This window comes from Phoca vitulina, unplaced genomic scaffold, assembly GCF_004348235.1.
Source record: "Phoca vitulina isolate PV1807 unplaced genomic scaffold, GSC_HSeal_1.0 scaffold12, whole genome shotgun sequence".
Lineage (NCBI taxonomy): Eukaryota > Metazoa > Chordata > Mammalia > Carnivora > Phocidae > Phoca > Phoca vitulina.
The window spans coordinates 11,291,181-11,315,190 of record NW_022589715.1 but is presented as its reverse complement, the minus strand read 5'-3'; the positions used below and the strand labels follow the sequence as shown (position 1 = coordinate 11,315,190).

General features: G+C 46.2%; 1 protein-coding gene across 1 annotated transcript; it reads left to right on the top strand.

Moving 5' to 3' along the window:
• The first annotated feature begins 1,468 nt into the window (after positions 1–1,468).
• Positions 1,469–22,622, top strand: LOC116636414. Its single transcript, XM_032411183.1, has 5 exons — positions 1,469–2,291; positions 2,984–3,199; positions 13,789–14,098; positions 15,208–18,495; positions 22,096–22,622. The coding sequence occupies exons 2-5, from the start codon at positions 2,994–2,996 to the stop codon at positions 22,144–22,146; spliced, it is 3,855 nt and encodes a 1,284-aa protein (XP_032267074.1). The 5' UTR covers positions 1,469–2,291; positions 2,984–2,993; the 3' UTR covers positions 22,147–22,622.
• Positions 22,623–24,010: the final 1,388 nt, after the last annotated feature.

Genomic DNA, 24,010 nt, shown 5'->3' with positions numbered 1-24,010 from the left:
ATTTATTTTTAAGTAGGCTCCACACCCAACGTGGGGCTTGAACTCATGGCCTGGAAATCACGTCACATGCTCTACTGACTGAGCCAGTCAGGTGCCCCTCGTGTGCAATTTTAATTAATTGTTGATTACCTTTAGTATTTTTGAAAAATATTTTATTTTGGGGGGCGCCTGGGTAGCTCAGTCAGTTAAGTGTCCGACTCTTGGTTTTGGCTCAGGTAGTGATCTCAGGGTTGTGAGATCGAGCCCTGAGTCAGGCTCTGTGTTCAGCACCCCCTCCAGCTCATGTGCACATGCTTGTGCTCTCTCTTTCTCTCTCAAATAAATAAATAAAATATTAATCTCTTCACCCAATGTGGGGTTTAAACCTACAGCCCCAAGATCAAGAGTTACATGCTCCACCAACTGAGCCAGCGAGGTGCCCCTTTTAGTATTTTTTTAAAGTTATTTTCCTGGGGTTGTTTTTGGGATTATAATGTGCATCTTAATTTTTAAAAAAAAAAATTTGCTGCAGCTTAATACTATTTTAATTCTGGTAAAATAATGAAAATTTGCTTTAATGTAGTTCTATTCTCTCTCCCCTCCTTCATGCTTTTATTCTTATAAATCCAACAATACAGTGTTATAATTGTTATTTTACATAATCTTATATTTTTAAATCTGTTAAGAGAAAAGAGAAAATGGGGCGCCTGGGTGGCTCAGTCGTTAAGCATCTGCCTTCGGCTTAGGTCATGATCCCGGGGTTCTGGGATCGGGCTCCCTGCTCAGCGGGAAGCCTGCTTCTCCCTCTCCCACTCCCCCTGCTTGTGTTCCCTCTCTCGCTGTGTCTCTCTCTGTCAAATAAATAAATAAAATCTTAAAAAAAAAAAGAGAGAGAAAATGTGTGTATGGTTTTGATAATTACTTATATAAGTAACTTTATAGGAATTCTTCATCACTTTCTGTTGATTTGAATTACCATCCGGTACCATTGCCCTATCGGCTGCAGGGCAATAGACATAGACTCTCCTGCCTCCAGGAAATCCCTTTCACTGACAATGATCCTGGGTGTCATCATCCACTGCTCCAAACTGAGTGAGCCCCTTTCAATGTCAATAGAAAAGCTACTGGTTCTTCTGGACCTCCCTCCCTGGCAGGACGCCATGTTGATGGTGTAGATGGAGTCAGCCCCAGACTAGAATGCCGTAGAGCTCCACCACGTCCAGCAAGTGCTCACGCATAAACACTCCTCAGATTGTTGAATGCCTTTGGTCAATTTCCGAAGTGCTGAAATGGTTGTTTTAGGGCAATTTCGTCCATCTTTGTAGTTGCTTCTGGGGAAGAGTATTTGACAGTCTCCTTACTCAGCCAAAAGTCCTGCCTCATTCACTGTCCCTCCCAATGCTGTTGTAATTAATTCCTTGAACCAAATTCCCTCCATATTATTTATTTATTTTCCCTCTATTTTAAATACCTAGAGTGGTTTCTGTTTTCCTGACCAGACACAACTCAAACACTGTAATCTTTAGGAACTTACTGAAAGTCCAGTCATTTGAATAGGAAATAATTCTCAGAGATTTGGTACCATTCATATGCTCCCGTCTTCAGTTTCTTCACTCATAAAGTGAACTTAATAACACTTACCTAATTAAACTGTTCTGTGGAATAAGTGAGCTGATGTGTAGAAATCATCTGGGACACAACACAAATTAGTACAAATTAAAGTTTATTTTTCCTCCAGTTTAAGCCCCAATTCCTTTTATTGTTCCAAGAAATAGCCAGAATATTCCTTCAACAAATTCTTGTGAAAATCCACACAAGGGAACTAGAAAGAAGCCAAGTTAATTAAACTGTTCGGTGATTCATCATCTGCCTTTTATTTGCTCTAGTGCCAAATTTCCTTTTCGTTCCCCACAACAAAACTGTCCAAAGACTCGTAGTTGAGTTTTATTTTTATGACTGGATTGATTAAAACAGGTTAGCTTTTTTCTCATACTTGAATCTCGTTCTTATTCTTGTGAATAAGCAGGACTTTTAATACTGCAGAAACAGCAGACCTTCCATAGCTCCATGCATAAATTATGATGTTTGCTTGTTAGCAATCCTGTCTGTGACGTCAGTAGCCGAGTCAGCTAACAGTTGCTGAGCAATGCCACAGTCTTGAACTGTAGTGTAGATGTAAATAGATTCCGGTTGCTGAATTAAAAAAAAACAAAAACAAAAACAAAAAAAACCCAAACTGGGTTTCTTACATTTAGAGTGAATTCAGGGGTCTGCTCTTTTGCTTAGAGAGTGGAAAGTATCTTCTCATCAAGGTAAGCAAAAATGTCTATGTTTTCTCCCCTTGTTGGCTCCCTGTGTGTGGCTACACTCTTGTAATTACCGATCAAACATTTCAGTATTGGAATTTTGTCCATTTGCCCACACAATGCTTGAAATTTCTATGTATTATCCTCAAGTTGTCATTCATCCTTGTATACTGTCAGGGGAAGGAAGTTTTTTAACCCCCAAGTAATAGTACTCCTAGGATCTTTGAGAATTTTGATTTGAGATGCCCATTCAACCCAAGAAAGAAATTTCTCTTGCCACATGGCTTTCATCCCTTGTTCTGAGAAGCTCCACAGAGTAAAAGTCAGGCAAAATTTCTTTTATTATATGTACTTCTACAAATAATGAAGACCTCAGTCATGTCTTCATAACTAGATTAACCATTGCTTAAACTGGCCTTTGTGTCATACAGTTTGCATGAGTGAGTCCGTTTTCCATCCTATTTGCCTTCCTCTGAACCTGTCTCACGTGTCCTTCTTTTACTTTTTTTACATGTTGCTGCTAAGCCACAATTTATTCTATACTTGTAGGGTCCTGAAAATTACCCCCATTTGGCTCTTTAATACTTTGTAGATTTCTTTCCCATTGTAGAGGTAAAATTGGATGAACATCAAGTCAGAGAACTATTTATACCTGTCAGTCAGCAGGGGCTCAGACCATGTCACACTTCTATTCACAGACTGGAAGAGATGGAATCTTTCCTCTTGGAAGACATTAGCTCCATAATACAGAACACGGCCATTGAGAGAATCATCTCCCCAATGACTGTTCAGCTTTGCCATCTGATCATTTCGATGGAGAGGAAAGACATGGAAAATGAAGTATTTGCCTCTTTGGAGGAGATGGCAGAGGAATTGGCTCAAGCTAGTGAAGACTTTGTGCAAGTTGCCAAAAGGTAATAATTTCAGAGAACTCCAGCCCTTTTCCCTGACAAGACTGCAGAAGAAGAAGAGTGTTAACTAGAGCCTTGTTATAGTCTCCTTAAATGCTTTGGAAAGAAGTCAGGTGGGAAAATAAATTGGTATAACATAGAGCGAACCTACTTCATATGTTGCTACTTATTAGCTGGAGTGTACTTTCTTTTTATTTTTAAGGATTTATTTGTTTGAGAGAGTGAAAGAGGGGAGGGGCAGAGGGAGAGGGAAAGAGAGAATCTCAGCTTGGAGCCCGATGTGGGACTCGATCCCAGGACCCTGAGATCATGACCTGAGCCGAAACCAAGAATCAGTCACTTAACCAACTGAGCCACCCAGGCGCTCTGGGGCCTACTTTGAGTAAACAAACATTTCAGGATTAGTTCGGCTTCCCACTAAGAAGCAACTGTAAGTCCCATCAAAGGGTTTCTAGATTCCTTCTTCTCTCACAGATTATTTTGCATCGTAGAGATAAGAATTTTCAGAGTTGTCTAAACATGATTTTCATTATCTGTCATTTATTATCTGCATTGGACCTGATTATTAGCAAACCCGAATGCAAATTATTTCCATATTAAATTTAGTTCCAGGGTCCATATAAAAAGGCCCAGTTGTAACAACAAAACTGAACTCTATAAATGAAACAGAGTTGAATACTACAACAAAAGTTTGACATTTTCACTGCCCCAAACTTAACATAAGCACAGCAGCTAGACTGCCTGTGTTTGAATGCCAGCTCCAACCACTTGCTGGTTGTCTGGCCATGGCTAACTTCAGAAATCTCTAGATGCCTCATCTGTGAATGTAGAGGTAATAACCAAACCTCCCTCATAGGACTGTCACCAGTGTATGAGAATAATCTGCGCGAGTCACCGAGCACAGCGCCTAGCATATGGTAGCTAATGAACGATTGCTTCAGATAGATCTTTAACACAAAAAGAGGTATCATAAATGTCCCTCTCTCTCTCTTTTTTAAAAGATTTTCTTTATTTATTTGAGAGAGAGAGAGTGGATAAGAGAGGGAAGGAAAGGGAGAGAATCCCAAGCAGACTTCCCAGCACAGGGCTGGACGCTTAACCAACTAAGCCACTCAGGTGCTCCAATATTCCTCTCTTTCATCCAACGAGTATTTATTGACCACGTAGTAAGGTGTCAGGTACTATCCTTAGTGCTGAAATACAGCAGTGAATAAGATGTTCACAGTTCCTGCCTTCAGGGGCAGTGGAGCAAACAGAAAAGAAAAAAATATAAACATACAACTGCACCAACAAGGGAAAAACAAATACGTAAATAGAAAAGTGGGAAAAGTATTTCACTGAAGAAGAAATTAAAATGAATTTTAAAAAATGAAAAATATATTCAATCTTAGACTCATTCTATTTATATATTTATTTATTTATTTATTTGAGAGAGAGAATCTTAAGCAGGCTCCATGCCCAGCACAGAACCCAACACAGGGCTCAATCCCATGACCATGAGATCATGACCTGAGCTGAAACCAAGAGTCAGATACTTAACCAACTGAGCCACCCACGCCCCCCTAAACTCAGTCATTCTTTTACCAATTTGGCAAAGAACAAAATGCAAATTACAAGGGTAAGGTACTATTTTTCTGGCCCCTCATAATTAAGAATTGTGACAAAGTAGAAACAAGCTAAATGCCCTAGTCCGGTAAGGCATGATATAACTTTATGGTGAAACCTGAAACACAAAATGGATGCTAAAAATGTTGATGAACATTTGTTAATTAGGGGAAATTTGTAGCATTGTTTTACGTGGAGAAGCAGGCTACCAAACAAAAATTTTAAGCTAATATAGAGCTAGAATTAGACTATAGATTCCTCCTTCTCTCACAGATTATTTTGTATCGTAGAGATAAGAATTTTCAGAGTTGTCTAAACATGATTTTCATTATCTGTCATTTATTATCTGCATTGGACCTGATTATTAGCAAACCGGAATGCAAATTATTTCCATATTAAATTTAGTTCCAGGGTCCATATAAAAAGGCCCAGTTGTAACAACAAAACTGAACTCTATAAATGAAACAGAGTTGAATACTACAACAAAAGTTTGGTTTCTGCACTCTTGGTTTTGGCCTGCACTCTTGGTTTCAGCTCAGGTCATGATCTCATGGTCATGGGATTGAGCCCTGTGTTGAGTTCTGTGATGGGCATGGAGCCTGCTTAAGATTCTCTCCCTCAAATAAATAAATAAATAAATAAATAAATAAATAAATATAAATAAGCTAATATAGAGCTAGAAACTGACAGGGCACGCAGCAACTGTCATAACAACTGTTCGGGGCAAGGGTCACCAGTGGATGCTAAAATGGGTGGGCAAAGGTTTAACAGGGGCAAGATATTTATATTGTCTCAAGGTATCTTCTGGCAAAGTTTTCATTAACTACCAAGGGAAAAGTAGTAGTTTTAAGGAAGAGAAGCCTGGCAGATGTCACCTTACCCAAGTATTCAAAATTAGCATTATTATTATTGGGAGAAAAACACAGTGTACCTGCTGATGTGATGCACTGAGGACACAGCACCATTGCAGTGGAATTCCTTCCCAAAATGTATAATGAGAATCTATTAATAAAACTGACAAGCCCAAGCTGAGGGACTTTCTACTAATAACTGGCTTGTACTCTTCATAAAATGTCAAGAGTCAAGACAGAAAATCTCAGGAACTGTTCCAGAGTAAAAGAGACTGAGGGGACCTGTATTGGTTTCCTGCGGGGGCTCTAACAAGGTATTACCAGCTTAGGGACCTAAAACAACACAAATGTATTGTCTCACAGTTTTGCAGGTGGGAACTTGGTGGGCTTGACTGGTTCCTTTGTTTTGGGCCTCATAAGCCAAAATTGAGGTGTCTGTGGACCGGGCTCATATGCAGAAGCTCTGGGAAGAACCCACTTCCAGACTATTCAGGACATTGGCCAAATCCAGTTCTTTGTGGTGATGGGACTGAGGAACCCATTTCCTTGCTGGCTGTCAGCCAGAAACTGGTCTTTGCCCTTCAAGGCGGCCTGCATTCCATGTGGCCCTCATGGGCAGGTCAAGTTCCTCTCATACTTCAAAGTTCTCTGACTTCTCCATCTGCCTACTTCTTTTTTAAGGGCTCATGCAAGTACACTGGACCCACCTGGATAGTTCAGGACACTCTCCCTGTTTTGAGATCAGCTGATTATTAACCGTAGTTACTTCTGCAAAGCCCCTTCACAGCAGTACCAGATTAACATTTGAGTGACTAGCCAGGGGATGGGAATTTGGGGGTGGAGGGGCATTTAGAATTGCCCACCACAGGACTTGACAATTAAATTTAATGCATGTTCTTAGATTGGGGACAACTAGCAAAATTTGAATATTGACTTTGGATTAGGTAAGAACATTGTATCAAAGTTTGATTTCCTGATTTTGATGATTGTTCTGCAGTTTTGAAAGTTAATGTCCTTGTTCTTAGGGAATACACATTGAATCATTTTGGGCTAAAGGAGCATGGTATCTGGAACCTTCTCTACATACACGCAAGCATGCACACATACACAAAGAGAAAAAGAGAGAATGACAAAACAAATGTGGCAAAATGAGAACAGTGAGTGAATCTGGTTGAAGGATATATTAGAGTTTGTCATAAAATTTTTGCAACTTTTTGGAAGTTTGAAATTTATACAAAAACAAAAAATTACAAAAATATTGTTGAAAAATACCCATGCTCAAAAGTTAAGTGAATTAGAAACAAAGAGGATTCAAAACTGTACATTAGCCCTCAAAAAATTAAAAATGGAATTACCATGTGATCTAGCAATTCCACTTCTGGGTATATACCCAAAAGAATTGAAAGCAGAGACCCTAACAGATATTTGTATACCTGGGTTCATACTAGCATTACTTTCAACAGCTGGAAAAGGTGGAAGCAATCCGTGTGTCCATCAATGGATGAATGCCTAAACAAAATGTGGTGTACATATCCAGTGGAATATTATTCAGTCTTTTTTTTTTTAATTTTTTATTTATTTGATAGAGACACAGCGAGAGAGGGAACACAAGCAGGGGGGAGTGGGAGAGGGAGAAGCAGGCTTCCCACTGAGCAGGGAGCCCGATGCGGGGCTCGATCCCAGGACCCTGGGATCATGACCTGAGCTGAAGGCAGACGCTTAACAACTGAGCCACCCAGGCGCCCCAAATATTATTCAGTCTTAAAAAGGAAGGATATTCTGACAACCTGGATGAACCTCGAGGACATTATGCTAAGTGACATAAGCCAGTCACAAAAAGACAAATACTGTGTAATTCCACTAGGATGAGGTACCTACAGTAGTCACATTCACAGAGACAGAAAGAATGATGGTTGCCAGGGGAATGCGCAGGGATAAGGGGAGATGAGGAGTTAGTGTTGAACGGGTACAGAGTATCAGTTTGGGAAGATGAAAAAAGTTCTGGAGATGGATGATGGTGATGTTTGCACAACAATGTGAGTGGTGTACTTCATGTCACTATAATGGTACACTTAAAAATGGGTAAGCTGGTAAATTTTGTTATATTTGTTATATATTTATATACATTTTTTATATATATTTCAAACATAGACATTTGTTTTATATATTTTAACACACACACGTACAAAAAATATGGAGCCGGGGACTGTATGTGATGTGACTCCAATTATGTAAAAAGAAAAAAATTCACGGAAAGAAGCTTACCAGAATATTTATAACAATGTACTTAAGTGTTCTATAGTAATTTAATACTCTTTTGTACATTCTAAATTTTTTAACGCAATGCATTTGTAACCACAAAAAAAGCACACAAAATTTTGGGAGTAGGTAAACATCTTTTTTGTCTGTTTCAGTGTGAATGCCTTTGTTGTATTGTCTGTTCCGGGCATGCAAATTATTTATAAAGAGAATTATCCATGCTCATGACCATGGGAAATGGTCCAGCTCGCCAATCAGGACATTACTGCAAATAATTCATATTCTGACTTGGGATTGGCTCCATTGGCTTTCAGGGCAGCTCCTTGAGCACTTCTCAAGATAAGCCAAATGGAGGCAATCAGCACAAAACGTGGTAAGTGTTTGGCTGGCAAGTTCCCCTGTCTTTGTCTGCTGCGTAAGCTCTCAGGAAGCCAGAAGGAACTTGCCACATCAGGGGTCTAGTGTTGGCAGCAAGCCAGGGCTTCAGGGAAGATCCCACAAGAAGAGGTCGATACAAGTATATGTTTCCTTTTGCTTAAAAATATATCCTATGATGAACATTTAGAAAATATGAGTGCGATGAGAAAGAAATAATTGCCCATAAGCCTACTGCCCAAAGATAACCACTGTGAACATCTTGGTACATATTGATTACAGGTAGTTTCCCTTTCTCTCTCTCCTTCGCACTTCCTATTCCCATCCTATTTTCTTTCCCCATCTCTCCCTTATGCTGTGTAAGTCCGTCCATCTATCATCTATCTATCTATCTATCTATCATCTATCATCTATCATGTATGTATCTCTGTCATAGTGGTATGTCCAGTTCCAATCTAACACCACAAGGTCCTTCCTTGCCTTCCCCTTTCCTTATTTGTAGCTTCTTTCTCCAACAGTGAGAATCCTGCTCTTACTATCCACAGTATGTCCACTTACCTGTTCAACCCTGGAGTACACATAAAGAGTTGCAAACTTAACTTGTAACCATCGGAGAAACAAATTGGCTAACTAGAGAGCAGTATTTGTGTGTAGTTCTTACTCTTTTTAACCTGACTCTATCCAGGAAAAATATTCTTCTCCAAAGTTACTTAGGTTAGTTCTTTTCTTCCCTATCCTTTTCAGAGTTGTTATGTTACCCACTTGTAATCATATTAGTTTTGTACTGTTGCATTACAAATTGCCACAGTCTGAAGCAGCACATATTTATTATCTCACAGTGTCTGTGGGTCAGGAGCTGGTCCACTGCTTTGGGTCTCAGCAGACTGGGTGAGCTGTGTGATGCAGGTGGCAGCTGGGGCTGCAATATCTGGGGCTTGAGTCCCATTTCCAAACCCACTGGTTGTTGGCAGAATTGTTCCTTAGGGTTGCAGAACTGAGGCCCTGACATATGGTCCTCTCCACAATGTGGCAGTTTGGTTCTTCAAGGCTGAACCAGAGAGTGTCCTTGCTGCTTCAAATCTGTCTCTTCAAGAAGGACCCACACACCCTCTTTTGAAGGCTCACCTGATTTGGTCAGGCCCACCCAAGATAGCCCCCTTTTGATTAACTCAAGCCAACTGATTAGAGACTCTAATTACATCTGAAAAAAATCTCCTTTTCCATATAGCATAACTTGATCACAGAATAACATCCCATCCTATTCGTAGGTCCCACGCACATGTAAGGGGAGGCCATTATAAGGTGTGTGCACCACATGATGAGAATTTGGGGGCCATCTTAGAATTCTGACAACTTTTTTAATAGATTCATTTGTTCCTTTTCATATTTCATTTTGGGGTTTTCCCCCACATGCCAGTTGATTTTAACACGTGTATTTTCTCAGGGGCGCCTGGGCGACTCAGTCAGTTAAGCATCCAACTTTTGATCTCAGCTCAGGTCTTGATCTCAGAGTTCTAAGTTCAAGCCCCATGTTGGGCTCCACACTGGGCACAAAGGGTAGCATACTGTAGACATTGTTTGCACTCTGATTATTTTACTTAACACTATATTGTGGAGATCACACATATCACTTCATAGAAATTTTCTTTGCTTTTTTATATAATTGCATAACACTCCATTGTGTGTATGAGTACATCATAATTTATTTAACTGCTTTCCTATGAATGGACATTTAGGTTGTTCCCAATATTTGAAATTACAAACAATGTGGCAATGAATAACTTTGTGCATATTCGCTTTCATATTATTGGAGGTGGTACTTTCCTACTAGTGACATTGCTGGGTTAAAATATATTACATATTATATATTGAATATATTGAAATATATAATAGGTTATTAACCCTTTGTAATATATTTTGTGTTATATTATTAACCCAGTACTCACATACATTGTTAAGTGATAAAAGCAAAGTGTACAAAGCAGAGTTGTATTACCAGGTTTATAAACATTGAATATATGTTCTAAAGTTATTAGCTTTTTGTCATATACATTGAAAATATCTTCTCCCAGTTTGCCATGTCATGTGACTTAAGAAAATTTATTTTGCTATACAAATTAAAAATTTCTTATGTAAATTTATCAACCTATTTTTTTATTGCCTTTGAATTTTGAATATAGTTACACAGGTTTCCCTATACCAAGATTAAAGAGGCATTCAATTATGTTTTCTTCTAGTACTTATATGGGTTTGTTTGTTTGTTTAATTTAAATTCAACTAGCCAACACATAGTACATCATTATACTTATATGGTTTTGACTTCACATTAGATTCCCTAATCCATTCAGAGTTCAATCTTGTGTGTATCTTGAAATAACAATCCAACTATATTTTTCCAGATGGCTATTCAGTCATCCCAGTACTATTTATTATAAAGTCTATCTTTACCCAAATAATTTGAGCCACCTTTATTTTTTCATGTGAGGGGTAATTCTTAAAAATTAACTACAGTGGGCACCTGGGTGGCTCAGTTGGTTAAGCGACTGCCTTCGGCTCAGGTCATGATCCTGGAGTCCCGGGATCGAGTCCCGCATCGGGCTCCCTGCTCGGCAGGGAGTCTGCTTCTCCCTCTGACCCTCCCCCCTCTCATGCTCTCTGTCTCTCATTCTCTCTCTCTCAAATAAATAAATAAAATCTTAAAAAAAAAATTAACTACAGTAATGAATGAAAAATTTTAGTGCTTCTATGTAGTATTGTCTCCTTCTAGACAAAGTTTAATTTATTCTGGTGGAAAATTAATGTAGGGAAAGGTCTCGCTTATCCAATCAAAGCCTTGAGATGATTCAAGACTGATTTCACTCTTTGTAAGAAGATATTTCCAGCTTTTTCTTACTACCAAGGTGTAGACTTTTGGGGTCTCAGCTGAAATTCTGGGGTGTTCATCAGGTTCCCTTCACATTGACAAGACCCAAACTCTAATTTTTGTTTTCTCAGAAGTCGTGGTATAGCTGCCATTTTGTACATGGCTTTTCTGCCTCTTGGCCTGTGTTACTCAAGGATAAGTCCTGGCTGTCTTGGCTGTTCTCTGGGTTTAATAAACTATTTTATCCATCTTTTACAACTGTTCTTGGTGAGGAGTTTAGTCTGATACCCTTATAACTTGAAGCAGAAATTTGAGAATGTTTACAGTTATGACTCCAATCATGATCTGAAAGCTTGTCAATAATACAATTCAAACCAGAGAGTAAAAGCAGAAAGACAGAAATCATGCATGAAGAAACAGAATTGGAGGACAGATCCAGGAGACCCAGTTTGCAAATAATGGGGCTTCTAGAAGGAGAAAAATGAAGAGATTGAGGAGAATCAAGCAAACAAATAATAGAAGAAAATTTATCTGAGCCTGTTAATGACCCAAATCTGTACATAAAAACTGCTCCCTCTGTTCTCAGTGAGACTGTGGAGAAAAGATACACCTAAAGCATATGTTGGTAAAGTTCCTGAACTCTAAGTGCTTTCAGAGACAGGAAAAACGAATTACTTACAAAAGAAAATCAATTAGACTGGTATCAAATAGACTGGCCTTGGATTTCTCACCTGTACCTCTGGAGGCCAGAAGGTGCTGGAATCGGGTCTATGGGCAGCTGAGAGGAGAGGACCGCCACAAAGAATGGCCACTACCATTATATTCCCTACTCCCCCAGCACAGGAAGGACATAAACAGTGCAGATGTGCAAGGATGTGGTGACTATTACCACCATGTATACCCTAATTCCAGAAACCGAGAAAATCAAGAAAAATAATGATTAACAACACTAACCCACAAACAGAAACCAGAGACCTCAAGGTAAGGGAAGATGAAGAAGCAAAGAACTTTGTATAGGACAATAGTTTCGTATCTTGGAACGCTTGATGGTCAAAATTCTTGGAAGAGAAAATGCAACGTGAAGGGAAATTCCAACTGTACCTTCAAATGAATAACTATCTCAGCCGAATCTGAAAGCAGGGATGGGAGTGAGGAGTGAGGGGAAGACAGGAAAATGTTCCCCAGCTCTCAAGGAAGAGGGAGGAGCGTGGGGAAGTCCATCAGACCATGACAGGGTGTTTACTGACCTCTGTGTGAAGCCCCTTGGACTCAAGCTTATATTGGGATGTAGCCATTTAGCCTTAACACAGCACTCCACAGCCTCATTTCACATAGACAGCCCTGATGCCTGGGAGCTTTGTTTCTCTCCCCTCCTTTTAACATTGAGAAATGAGAAATCCCAGGAGGTCAGGCCGCATGGGGGACGGTCCCAGCTCTGCAACGGAACAGCTGACAGGATGTGGCGAATCCTATTTATGGGCTGAGCGGACTGCATGTCAACCTCAGCTGATGAGCACATTCTCCACAAGGAGTTAAAAGTAAAATAAGGGAAGGAGACAGCTGTTACACATTGCTCACCCCTAATGTTTCAGCATTTTGCCATGCTGGGTTGTTTGGTTTGTGTCATTCTGCACAAGGGGAACTCAAGGGATATTTCTGATGAGGGCAGCTGGGATGTTTGGAGCAGGTCGGGATGAGGGGCTTTGAAATTGGCTGCCACTACGTAAGGGACAAAAAGCTGAGAGGAGATTCTCCGTGATTACTCCAGCTGGCAGTCCTGTGTCCTCTCAGCCTACAGTTCTGAAGGCACAGAGCTCAGCCTCATTTGCAAAGAATAATCGTAAGGGGGCAGGAGGACTTGGGACATTTCTTGTTCTGTTTTGTGTAATTAGGGATTGCTGTTGAAAGGGAAATGTTTGCATCACATGAAAACAGTTGCTGTGGACATCTGTGTTCATGGAAATTGATTTTTGTTATGCAAAACCTCTCCTCTTGATAACATGGATTGAAATGAGATTCTAGGTATTTCTTACAAAAATAGGCTTTTTGTTTTTTGTAGTAATTATACATGTTCATTGCAGAGAAAATGAGAGCAATTCAAAAAGGAATGAAACATATTTTTATTTTTAAAGATTTTTTTGTTTATTTATCAGAGAGAGAGAGCACAAGCAGGGGAAGTGGCAGGCAGAGGGAGAGGGAGAAGCAGGCTCCCCGCTGAGCAGGGAGCCTGATGCGGGACTCGATCCCAGGATCCTGGGATCATGACCTGAGCAGAAGGCAGACGCTTAACTGACTGAGCCACCCAGTCATCCCAATGAAGCATATTTTTAAATGCCAAGCTATAACCACAGTTTGATGATTATCCATCTAGATAGATAGTTCTCTATGTAGATATGTACATAATTGAAAATGAATGAGATATTGCCATACATGCTATTTTATAATTTGGTTTTATTTGCTTAACATTATGTCTTAGAGAGGCTTTTATCACCATAAATACAAACCTACTTTACCATTTTAAGGGCTTCATAGTACTCTGTAAAGTCTATGTATAATAATTTCCTTATGGGTATGTTTCTTTTTGTATCATTCCATTCATGGACATGTTGGTAATGCTGCTTGAAAATGTGTCTGTCCAGGCTGGCAGGAGACTCTGAGGAGGAGCGGCTCTGGGAGGAAATGGAGCCTACTGCTGAGTCTCTGATCCTGTCTGGGAGGAACATCATGCTGGTAGCTCGGAAGCTCCATCTTCAGCCAGAATGTCAAAGTCACCGGGAGGAGCTAGTGACTACAGCTCAGCAGATCCTGGTAGATACCACCAAGGTGAGGGTGATATCAGACCTGGTTAGCTGGTTAGTGGGACATAGCTCATTGCAAGGAAACATGGATTGGGCATGTCATTCCCACAGTGGATGCCCTTTGCAGAGAGATCCCCTGCCCAAGCTTCCAGCAAGATCACAGCACAGACTTCATTACCAATTTAATAAATGCTAAATGTGGAAGATTGCCATAGAAAGCTGGTAGACCTACTAAATTAGGGCCTATGGTCTTTAACCCATGTGTGCCCCCCTCATTCCCCACACTTGGTTTATCAACCCCTAATAAAACTGTGTCACGGAGGGGTTCCTTTTTCACCTGGCTCATGGCCAGGAGCTGTGGAGGAGAGCCTGCTGAAACCTCTGCAAGTCTTAGCCTATTTGGCAAATCTGGGTCCAGAACGAAGGCTCTGCTGGAAGGATCTCAGGGGGGCCGAATAACCTCTTGGCCTCCAAATATTCCCCATTTTCCTGACATTCCACCATATGGCACAACTCCTGTAGGTTGGGGCATTGCTCCCTAATAAGATCTATATGTCCTAAATATTACAATATTATTAACGTTCATCGTTAAAGCTTTAATGGTGTGGGCTATTGTGGGGGGACGGTATTGGCAACTTAACAGATCCTCATTAAAGTGAGACTGGAAATGGGGAGATGTGAGAGGCAAAACCAGAGGGCTTTGGGCACCTGCTGATGGGAGGAGCAGAGGGGAAGAAGGGCAGGCTCTTGGAAGTGTTTGGGTCCCAGCTCGTAGCAGGGAATAGAGATAGAGCCATCCAGGATGGGCAGACTCGCGCTAGGAAAGATTCTCAGACATTTCCTGGACAGGCCATCTCTCCAGCCCCCATCATCCTCATCCAAATAGTAAGTCCCTCCTAAACACTTTTTCCTTAATTATGTGTCAGTTACCACATAGACAGCTGACTCTTCCTCTTCTAACCTGGAGATGCCCACTCCAAACCCAAGTTGGACCTCACATTAAATGTAGCTTTGTCAAATTTAGGAAGCCTCACATTTTCAGCCAAGCCAAATATTTACTTTAAAGGTCACTTCTAGATAACTTGTTTTGTTTTGGCCCTGAGATTCTATACTCTTTAGCCTTGGGATGTTGCGGGGGGGGGGGGGGGGGGGGGCGGTCTATTCGTAAACCTCGGGGAGGGACGCAACTGCCGTTGTTTGCTCGCGCTCCCCGAACGCGCCGGCGTCTGCAAGCTTCTCTCCCCCTGGCTGTCCGAACAGGTGCTGCTGCTTGAAGACGCGGCGGTGGCGAGGAGCATGGTGCGGGCGGCGGGGTGGTGCCTGACGTGCCTGGATGCGCTGGAGGCGGCGGAGGACGCGGCCTCGCTGCGCGGCCCCTTCGCCGACCTGGCCTCGGCGCTGCTCCGCCTGGGCGGCCTGAGTGCGCGCGGGCCCGGGGAGCGCCTGGGCCGCGCCGGCCGCCTGCTGCGAGGCTGCGTCCCCGCGCTGCTCGAGGCCGCCCGCGGCCACCTGCAGCGTCCGCGCGACCCGCAGCTGGCCGCTTCCCAGCGCCGCACTTTGGCCCAGACCAGGAAGACCCTCGGCGAGCTCCTGGCGCGGCTGGAGCCCAGCGCCGCGGCCCCAGCGGCCGGCGCCCTGACCGGCGCACTCACCCGGCGCCTGCGGCGGCTCCGCGAGCTGCTGGCGGCGCCCGCGCCCGAGCGCGTGCGGGGCGGCCCCCTGGACGCGCTGCTGGCCGCCGTGGTGTGGCACTGCATGCGCCTGGCCGCCGGCTCCGCGCCGCCCGAGAGGCTGCGCCTGGTGGCCGCCTGCGGCCGGCTGCTGGAGCTGCGCGGCGCCCGGCGCCTGGGTCGGACCCACGGGCCTCCGGGAGCGGGCCGGGCCTCCGGGAGCCTGGAGCCGGGCCGGGAGTGCGCGGCGCTGCAGGCCGCGACCGAGGCCCTCTCCCAGGGAGTGCGGGCGGGACTGCTGCGCCAGATCCTGGACACGTTCACCGACACGCGAAGTCCTCTTCGGAGACTGGTCCAGGCCGCCCTGGCCACTCGCCCAGTCGGCTCCCCGGGCGCTGGCGAGGCCTCGTCAAAGAAACTCCAGCTTTTCCTTGCTGCTTTCCGTGAGCAGGCCAAGCGGATGCTCAGAGTGGCTCACTTGGTCTTGGTTTGCTGCCCCCGACAACAAACTGGCAAAGACATGGAGGTCACCATGGCAGGCCTTTGGGGGCTTGTGGTCAGGGTGCAACAACTTTTTTCACAAAGCCCCCAAGGGTCTGGTCTGGACTGGAGCCCGGCCGCCTTGCAGGCCCTGCTTCAGGCATGGACCAGGGCATCTGAAGGCCTGTTGGCATGTTTTGATGACGTTCTCGATATTCCTGAGTTCCTGAGTGTGTCCGTTCAGGAAATGACCAACCACTTGGACTTCTTTAGGTGGGCTTTGAGGAGTGGAGATTCCAGAGAGTTTCCCGGACTTGTGGCATATTTACAGGGACGAGCCACACACATAGTGCAGGTGATGAGCAGGTATGTGGACCAACATCGGGATCCCATTTTCCGGAATGGCCTGAGGGTCTTGATCCAGCAGCTGGAGCAGTCTTCACTGTTCTTGAGTGCGGCTGCTGAGTACTGTTCAGGTGGGCACAGCACTCAGGACACAGATGCATTTCTGACCATGGCAAAACATCTGATCTCTTCAGCCCAGAGCATCCAAGAGGGGCTGGATGGGACTAACCACCCAGATATCCTCAGCCCTCTTCGGGACCAGGTCCAGAGGTCTGCCGCTGCTAAGGGACGACCTTATTTTTTTCTCCCCAGCCTTCAGGACTCGACAGCACCTGCACTGAAACACCAGGGGGAACCTGGGTTGGAGAAGAGCAACTCAGGTACTTCCTCTCCACCGAGGGACGATCTTTCCTGCCCCTTGATTCCTGACATCCATCCACAGAGGGGGGACTCTCCACTACCAGCCACCAGCAAACTCATCCGTGCTGTAAAGAGCCAGAGCCACCAGGCAGTGACCTCAGCTCACACCAACTTGCAGGAGCAGGATGCAGCTGTGGATGGACCTCAAGAGGCCCTGGCTGGAGAGGGACCACGGGGGTCAGAGAGGATGCCTGGACTCCAAGAAATCCCACCACTAGCACCTTCTGTTAGTGACCTAGCAACAGAGAGAGCACACTGTACACCTGCTAGAAGCGATGGGCTTCTGGAAGGGGCTCTCCAGCTGTCTGGGAGACCCAGAGAAACCGGGCAGGCTTTGGTGGCCAGGGCTGGTGACTGGTACCCTCTGTGTCAACAGCTGTTTTGTCACAACCAAGCCGCTGATCTTCCAGGGAACGTGGCAGTGTTCATGGAGCTGCAGCAGCACTTAGCGTCAGTGGTTCAACTAGCAGCCAGAAGTGGGCCTGTGGATTTGGGTAAGAAGGACCCTGCCTCAGCTGGGCATCCAGAAGCACTTTTACAAATGCAAGGCAGATTACAGGAGGTGGAGACCCATGCTAAACAGCTGTTGGACAAGATTCTGGCTTCTGATGGCCTCCAAGCCCCTAAGTCATGGGAGGAGAGCATTGAGGATGGGTGCCTTCTATGGTCAGTGGCTGTCCAAGACCTACTCCAGTGCATGGAGGGACTCAGCAGGAGACAAGGTCTGTTCTTACTGCCCCTGCGACAGGCCGTGAAGGACCAGCAGGGATTGCAGGAAGGGTTGGCCCAGGCAGCAGATGTTTCTCAGAGGCTACAAGATGCTGCCAGGCTCTCTAGCCTCCTGTGTGGGGATGTGCAGGTAAAAGGTGAGGTCTCCTTTTTGTGCAGGGAAATTCACCTGCTCACAGATGCTCTGCTGGATGTGGCAGAGGTCCTGGCCTCCTCCCCCAAACCATCTCCCAGCCTGTCCACACGCTTTGAACTTCTCTGCTTGGAGATCTCCTTTCGAGCCAAGGCCCTGACTGGCCACCTCAGCATCATCAATGCCGACTATGAACATGCCTTCCAAGATGCCTTCTGTCCAAGGCTCTCTGTCTGTAAAGAACCTCAGACCAGGCCAGAAAGCTCCCTGGAAGGAATGGTGTCTGGTATCCAAGCTGCACAGGGAATCGTGGCAGGAAGTCAGGAGTCTGGGGCATGCCAGGAAGACCTTTTTATGGCTCTGGAGAGCATTCTTGTCCTCACCAAGGAGGTGGCCCAGAGGGTCCCAGGGCTCCAAGAACACTCAGAGGAGTGGAGAATGCACACCCTGGACTGGCTTCAGTGGGAGTGGGCAGCCAAGGCCCATCATGCCATGGCCCAGCTCCAGGCCTGGAAGGGTGGTCACACCGAGGCCTGGAGACTCTTGGCCCAGTGCCTGAAGCCCAGTGAGGAGAGAGCAGTGATGAAACCCAGGGATGAACAAGACTCTGCCCAGCCCCAGCGCCGCTGTGACGAGCGTGCATCAGGAGCTGTTGTAGTGGGCAGTGTACATTCTCAGGGTGCTGCCCCAAAAAACACCCCAGGGAGTTCAGTGGGGACCTGCAAGGCTGATCCAGCCATCCCCAGGACACTCGCAGCAGACCTGGACATGGTAGGGCAGTCAGCATCTTTCCTCCTCCCCCACCACAGCCCTCTTTCTAGTAACCAAAGGCCAGTGCCAAGTTCCAGAAAAAGCTGTCTTGGTGCCCACGTGTGTACTTCCCATCTGGCCGGCAGCACAGCGCAGCCTTGGGGAGTCTGAGGTCAGGAATCACACTGCCCGGGGCTGTGGCTGCCTCTAGGATTTCCTAGCCCCGAGACCTCAGTGAAGCTTCTGGGCTATGTTGGACTGCAAGCTCCTAGTCTAGGAAATGGGAACATTGATACTCTTCTGGCAGAGGGTTAACGAAAGCTTCCATGTAAACCAGTCGCACTTGCCTGGACGTACGTAGGAAGTGTCCTGTAAGTGGTGGCTGTAACCACTGACATCTGTGAAGCTTTTCCCCGTTGCCCCGGCTGGAAGGGGTTTCCCTTGCTGTGACCGACAGGACCCCTCCAGTGGGTCAGGCTGCCTCATGCCAGCTCGACCTCTGTGATGTTACTTACCTCCCTGCCCCAATCGGGGTTCTTTTGTCAGCAAATGGTAGGGATCCAACTTGAAGCGGCCTAGGCAAAAAGAAAGATTTGTTGGAAGGGTGCTGGGTCTGTTGAACCCCTTCCACACATAGTCATTTCCTTCTAGGGCACCAGACAGGACAGTCAGCCACTGGGGAGCCCAAACATTTGATTTACTTACACCAGTTGTGACCAGAGTCAGTGGGAGGTACAAGTAGGTTGGCAGTGCTCAAGAAATTCCCTCGCAGGCGTGCTCAGCCCAGCGTTTTAGGCACAACTTGATCCATCCCCTTATGCTTGGCTACATGGACCCTTCCAAGCCCTTCCCTGGGCCTTCTCCCAAGGCAAAGCTGGCCAGACCATGTGCCTCCACTCCCTTACTCTTTACTTCCTTTTTCTCCCCAAAAGGTCATTACCATGGGAGGGGACCCTCTTCCTCCTGTTCTTCTCTCCTGTTGGAGGCTGGTTTCCCCTGGGTGAAGAGCAAGGCCTCACGTTCCAAGGCTCCTATCCCGGGGGAAGCACTGTCCTACACACAGCATTCCAATAGGGACAGTGGCTCTGCCTCGAGGGCCCACCCCCCGAGGTGAGGGCCTGCGGAAAAGGGAGATTCACCATCCATGGTATCTGTCTGCTCCACTCTCCCACTCCCTGGGCTCCTGGGGCGCAGAGACACACCCTCCGTCCAGCCCAGATCAGCACCCCAAACAGTGAGCCCCTGACAGAACCTGCTGAGGGAGGATGTGGGCTTGGGAAGGGGCTTGTGCATCTTCTGGGCACTTGGAAGTCACAAGTGGAAATTCTTTATGCCAGTTAAGGGGATCTCCACACACAGTGCTAGGCCTTTTCCCTTACTGAAGAGCCTGGAGACACATCTGGCTTTGGATGCTTAAAGTCCCTGACAGTTGAATGTGAAACATGAGTTGAAAAGAATATTTCCTACTTTCTTAACCCTTGACTCAAGGACCACAAATCACACATTTGCCATTTTTGCCCTTGTTTGCAGTCACTGCGTTTGAGTCTTAGTCTCAGGTGGATTATCTCCCTTTTTCTCTCTTCTTCTCACCTACTCCAAGGCCCCATCTGGGTAACCCCAGGGCCTCGGCATAATTTGGTCCCTCTCCAGAAAAGCTCACCCCTCTCAACAATCAGGGGACATTCAGCCTGTCTAAAAGAAGGCTGACGAACAGTTTTCAGAAGTCAGGGGACTATTTAATTGGAGAAGCAACACGAAACGATAGCAAACCAGATAACTCCTCAATACACACAAGCACGGAAAGCCTCAGCTCTCAGTTGCTAGCGTTCAGCGCCTCAGTCTTACTTGTCTTTAGATCCTTCACACCAAGCAGAGTTTCTGGTGCCTTGCAGTGCACAGTAGGTGACTTTGAATGCTTGCTAGGATGCTGAAGACGGCCTACAGGTGCAGAAGAGGTTCACGTTTGGGGCAAAACGGTCGTGGAAGGGATGAAACAGATATTCTAGATGTCTCCTAAGAGGAAAGCAGTCTTGAGTTGAGTTTCAAAGGAAGCAGGGGATCTGTCTTGTCCATGAGGATGGGAAGGAGTCTCCAGGCAATAAAAGCTCTGAGGCGAGCGACTACCCAGAGGGCCTCCCAGTGCCTGTACTGAGATTTGCTCCTGGTGTGAAACTGACTACTTTATGGTTGGAGAGGAAAGCCCCAGAACCCAAGCCTTCGCTAGGGACCGCTGTACCACCTCCAGCCACGCATCTGGCTGGTTGCTGTTTTCCACACCTGCACAGCTTCTGAGTCGAGCCTGAGGCATGAGGATGCTTCCCATAGCCTTGGCAGCTGTCACCTCTGCTTCCTCCTGGGCCAAGCTTGGGGCCAAATGCACTGCTCTGGAGCCCCCAGACCCCAGGGCGGGTCCTCTGGATCTTGTCCTCTGCGGTCTCCTGGCCGCAGACTCACGACCTCTCGTCTGTCCCATGGAAACTTCTTACTTCCACACCCACCTGAGCTCTATAGTGACAGCCAAAATGATACGATTCACCTGCCCCTTCCTTGGATGGTTGGTCTCCTGTTTCCACACCGTCAGCTATAGACCCCTCCCTGTGTGCTTGGCAGTGGGAGAGCGTGACAAAGACTGAACATAGCCACCTACCACGGTGGGAGTGGAAGGAACACGGGCAGGTCTCTCCACAGGCCTGGAACAGTTATCCTTTGATTTCCATTCCTCTTTTGCCCAAATATTTGCTACATTTACAACCAAATAGAATCAGGAACTTATATATCCCAATTTAGATAGAATTTATTATCATGCTCAAGACCTCATAGTTTTCCAATAGCGACATCTAACCGTTCTATCCCTTCTGAAGCATTAGTATGCTACTCTGGGGTATTGGGGAAGAAGGAATGCTGGGGGCAGGCCCGGAGGCCCCTCCCACCCTGTTCCCCGCCCACCTACACCCCTTGCCCTCAGGAGCTCAGGACCTGGTGGGGAGGGTGGAAAGACATCAAAGCCAGTCTTGATCCTCTGTTCTTGGATTTGGCTCCAAGCCAGAACAACTTGTCTCAATTCCAGAGTCTGGAAAAGGCTGAGGGGAGGCTCCACGAAGGGTCCAATAAAGAAATAACCTGGCCTCGCTGTGAGTGCCGGCAATAGCTCTTTTTCTCACTCAAAAATAACACGTTCATGGGAGAATATTCCTAATTATTCATATCAGAACTGTAAAGTCCTTTCACATGGAATGATTGGTGAGAAAGTGTTTGGGTACCCAAAAGTAGAACATTCAAGGCTTCCCAAATTTCCTCAAGAAGCTGTAGAGTCTCCCTTCTCCCACGTAAGGCCTGAAACTTGACAGAGGGAAAGAAAAGGGGATAGTGGAACCACACTGGGATCTGAGTATGCCAGGTTCCAGTTTATGCAAGTTCTGGATGAACGGAGCACCGACTAATAGGGATTCACTGTTTCCCTTCGTACTTGGAGAAAACTGCCTTGAGATGCTGGCATGTGGGGCATCAGGAAGCCCTCCTGACTCCCACTCTTCTTTAAAAAGTGGCAAGAGGGCCACCCGCACAGTAGTGGAAAGGCCTGAGCATCTGGAGTCTCCTTAGCTGTACCCTGTCCTCTTGCAGGGGCAGCCCGGCAGCCGGCTCCCCGGGGCCCCTGGCCTGGCTGGGCCCTGAGCCAGACCAGCCCCTCCCGGAGGATGGCAGCGCAGATGAGGGGAGCCGAATCATCCAGATTACCCGCGAGATGGCCGCAGAACTGCTCCTGATGGCTCAGAGTCTGAGGAGGAGAGGACCCATCTTGGTACTTGGCCTTCAGCGGGCCGCCGTGGTGGAAGGGCCGGGCACCATGGGCGCAGCGTGCCCCCTACGGCTGCCTGTGGGAGCGGGGACAGACCAGGCAGGGCAGCTCCCAGAGAGGAAGGGCCACGCTCCGGGCTGATGGGCACATAGCATTTTAAAGTGCTCTCTTCTTTCTCTGGGTGCATCCTAGAATTCACTTCTCTCTGCCCTTCATCTTTTGGGCTCAGTCACGAAGTCTTGGTCTTATTGCATCAGGAAAGATAATTTGTCAGAAACTGCAGCTCACTAAAATTAAGGACTCATTCATATCCCAAAAGGATGAACTGAAGAGGGCTATTTACATCTTTAAAAATTCCCCCAAGTAGGGACGCCTGGGTGGCTCAGCCGGTTAAGCGTCTGCCTTGGTCTCAGGTCATGATCCCGGGGTCCTGGGATGGAGGCCCGCATTGGGCTCCCTGCTCAGCGGGGAGCCTGCTTCTCCCTCTCCCTCTGCCTGCTGCTCCTCCTGCTTGTGCTCTCTCTGTGTGTCAAATAAATAAATAAAATCTTTTGAAAAAAGAATTCCCCCGAATAGAAGTAACGGAGCTGCAGCCTCCTGATGGATAGCCATTCGGGGCCGGCACAGCGGGAGGGGAAGGGGGCTGCTTTGCACTGGCTTTTGGAGGCCAACTTCTATCCTGTGTGGCTGTCCTAATTCTCTTCAGCTCTATTCTTGATTGAAACCCAGCAGCCCCCACCACACCCCCTCAAGACTCAGACCTTCCATTGCCCTGCCCAGTTCAGCCAGCCACTTTGTCACTGACTACCCAGGGGTCATTACCTCAGAAGGGGGAGTGGTACCTTCTCGCTGACTCCCATTTTCTTTCCAGACATCTCAGATAGTCTCATTTATATAGGACTTGGGCGCTGGCCGTGCCGTGTGGCTGAGGGTCCAGGAATATGCTAACCCTCCATCCCATGGAGTTCCCTGGGGAAATGTACACATACGGGGAAATGACAAAAGAAAAATCAAGTGATAATCTTTAATAGTGAGGCTAGTGCCTGGGAAGACAGAGTGCCTCTGCAGAATTCTCCCATAAACCTCCCAAATCTCAATGTTAATACCTTCCAGATTTTAACCACCAAAGTCAATCAGAGAAAAGAGTTTAAAATAGCTGGTGAGGGGAAAACTGGCAGCCCAGGAGTGGGGGACCTAGGGTTTCCTAAAGCAGAACTTCAGATCCCATGACACTAATCTAGAACCAGCCATGTCAGCCGCGCTTCAGCCCAGAGGCTGGGGTGGAGCTGGAGGAAACAAGGAGGAAGGTGGGAAGACGGGAAGAAGCTGTCCTTTGGAGAGACAGAAAAGGTAAGCACCTCCTTTCGTGGCGGAGGTCTACACAAGATTATTCTCATGGGGTTTGAGTTTTCTCTGGCACCTGTGAGACCTCTTCAGTGGAGCCCTTCCCCGTCACACATGGAGGTGATCTTACTGTAGACTTTCCACAGCATTAGGGCATCTCAGATCTTTGTTTGCTCAACAAATATTTGTTGAATACCTTCTATGGGCCAGCAGAGAACCATAGCCATTTCTTAGTCATGATCCGGATTAGGAAACTGTGGCAGTAAAAGTGTACCATATTTTGTACCCACAGGAAAAGGTAGGGAGTCTCCCACCCTCCTCTTCCCTATTTTCTTAGTACGCTTCTTCATTCTTATCCTAAAGACCAGTGATTCTGGAATCAGGTCATCAAACCCA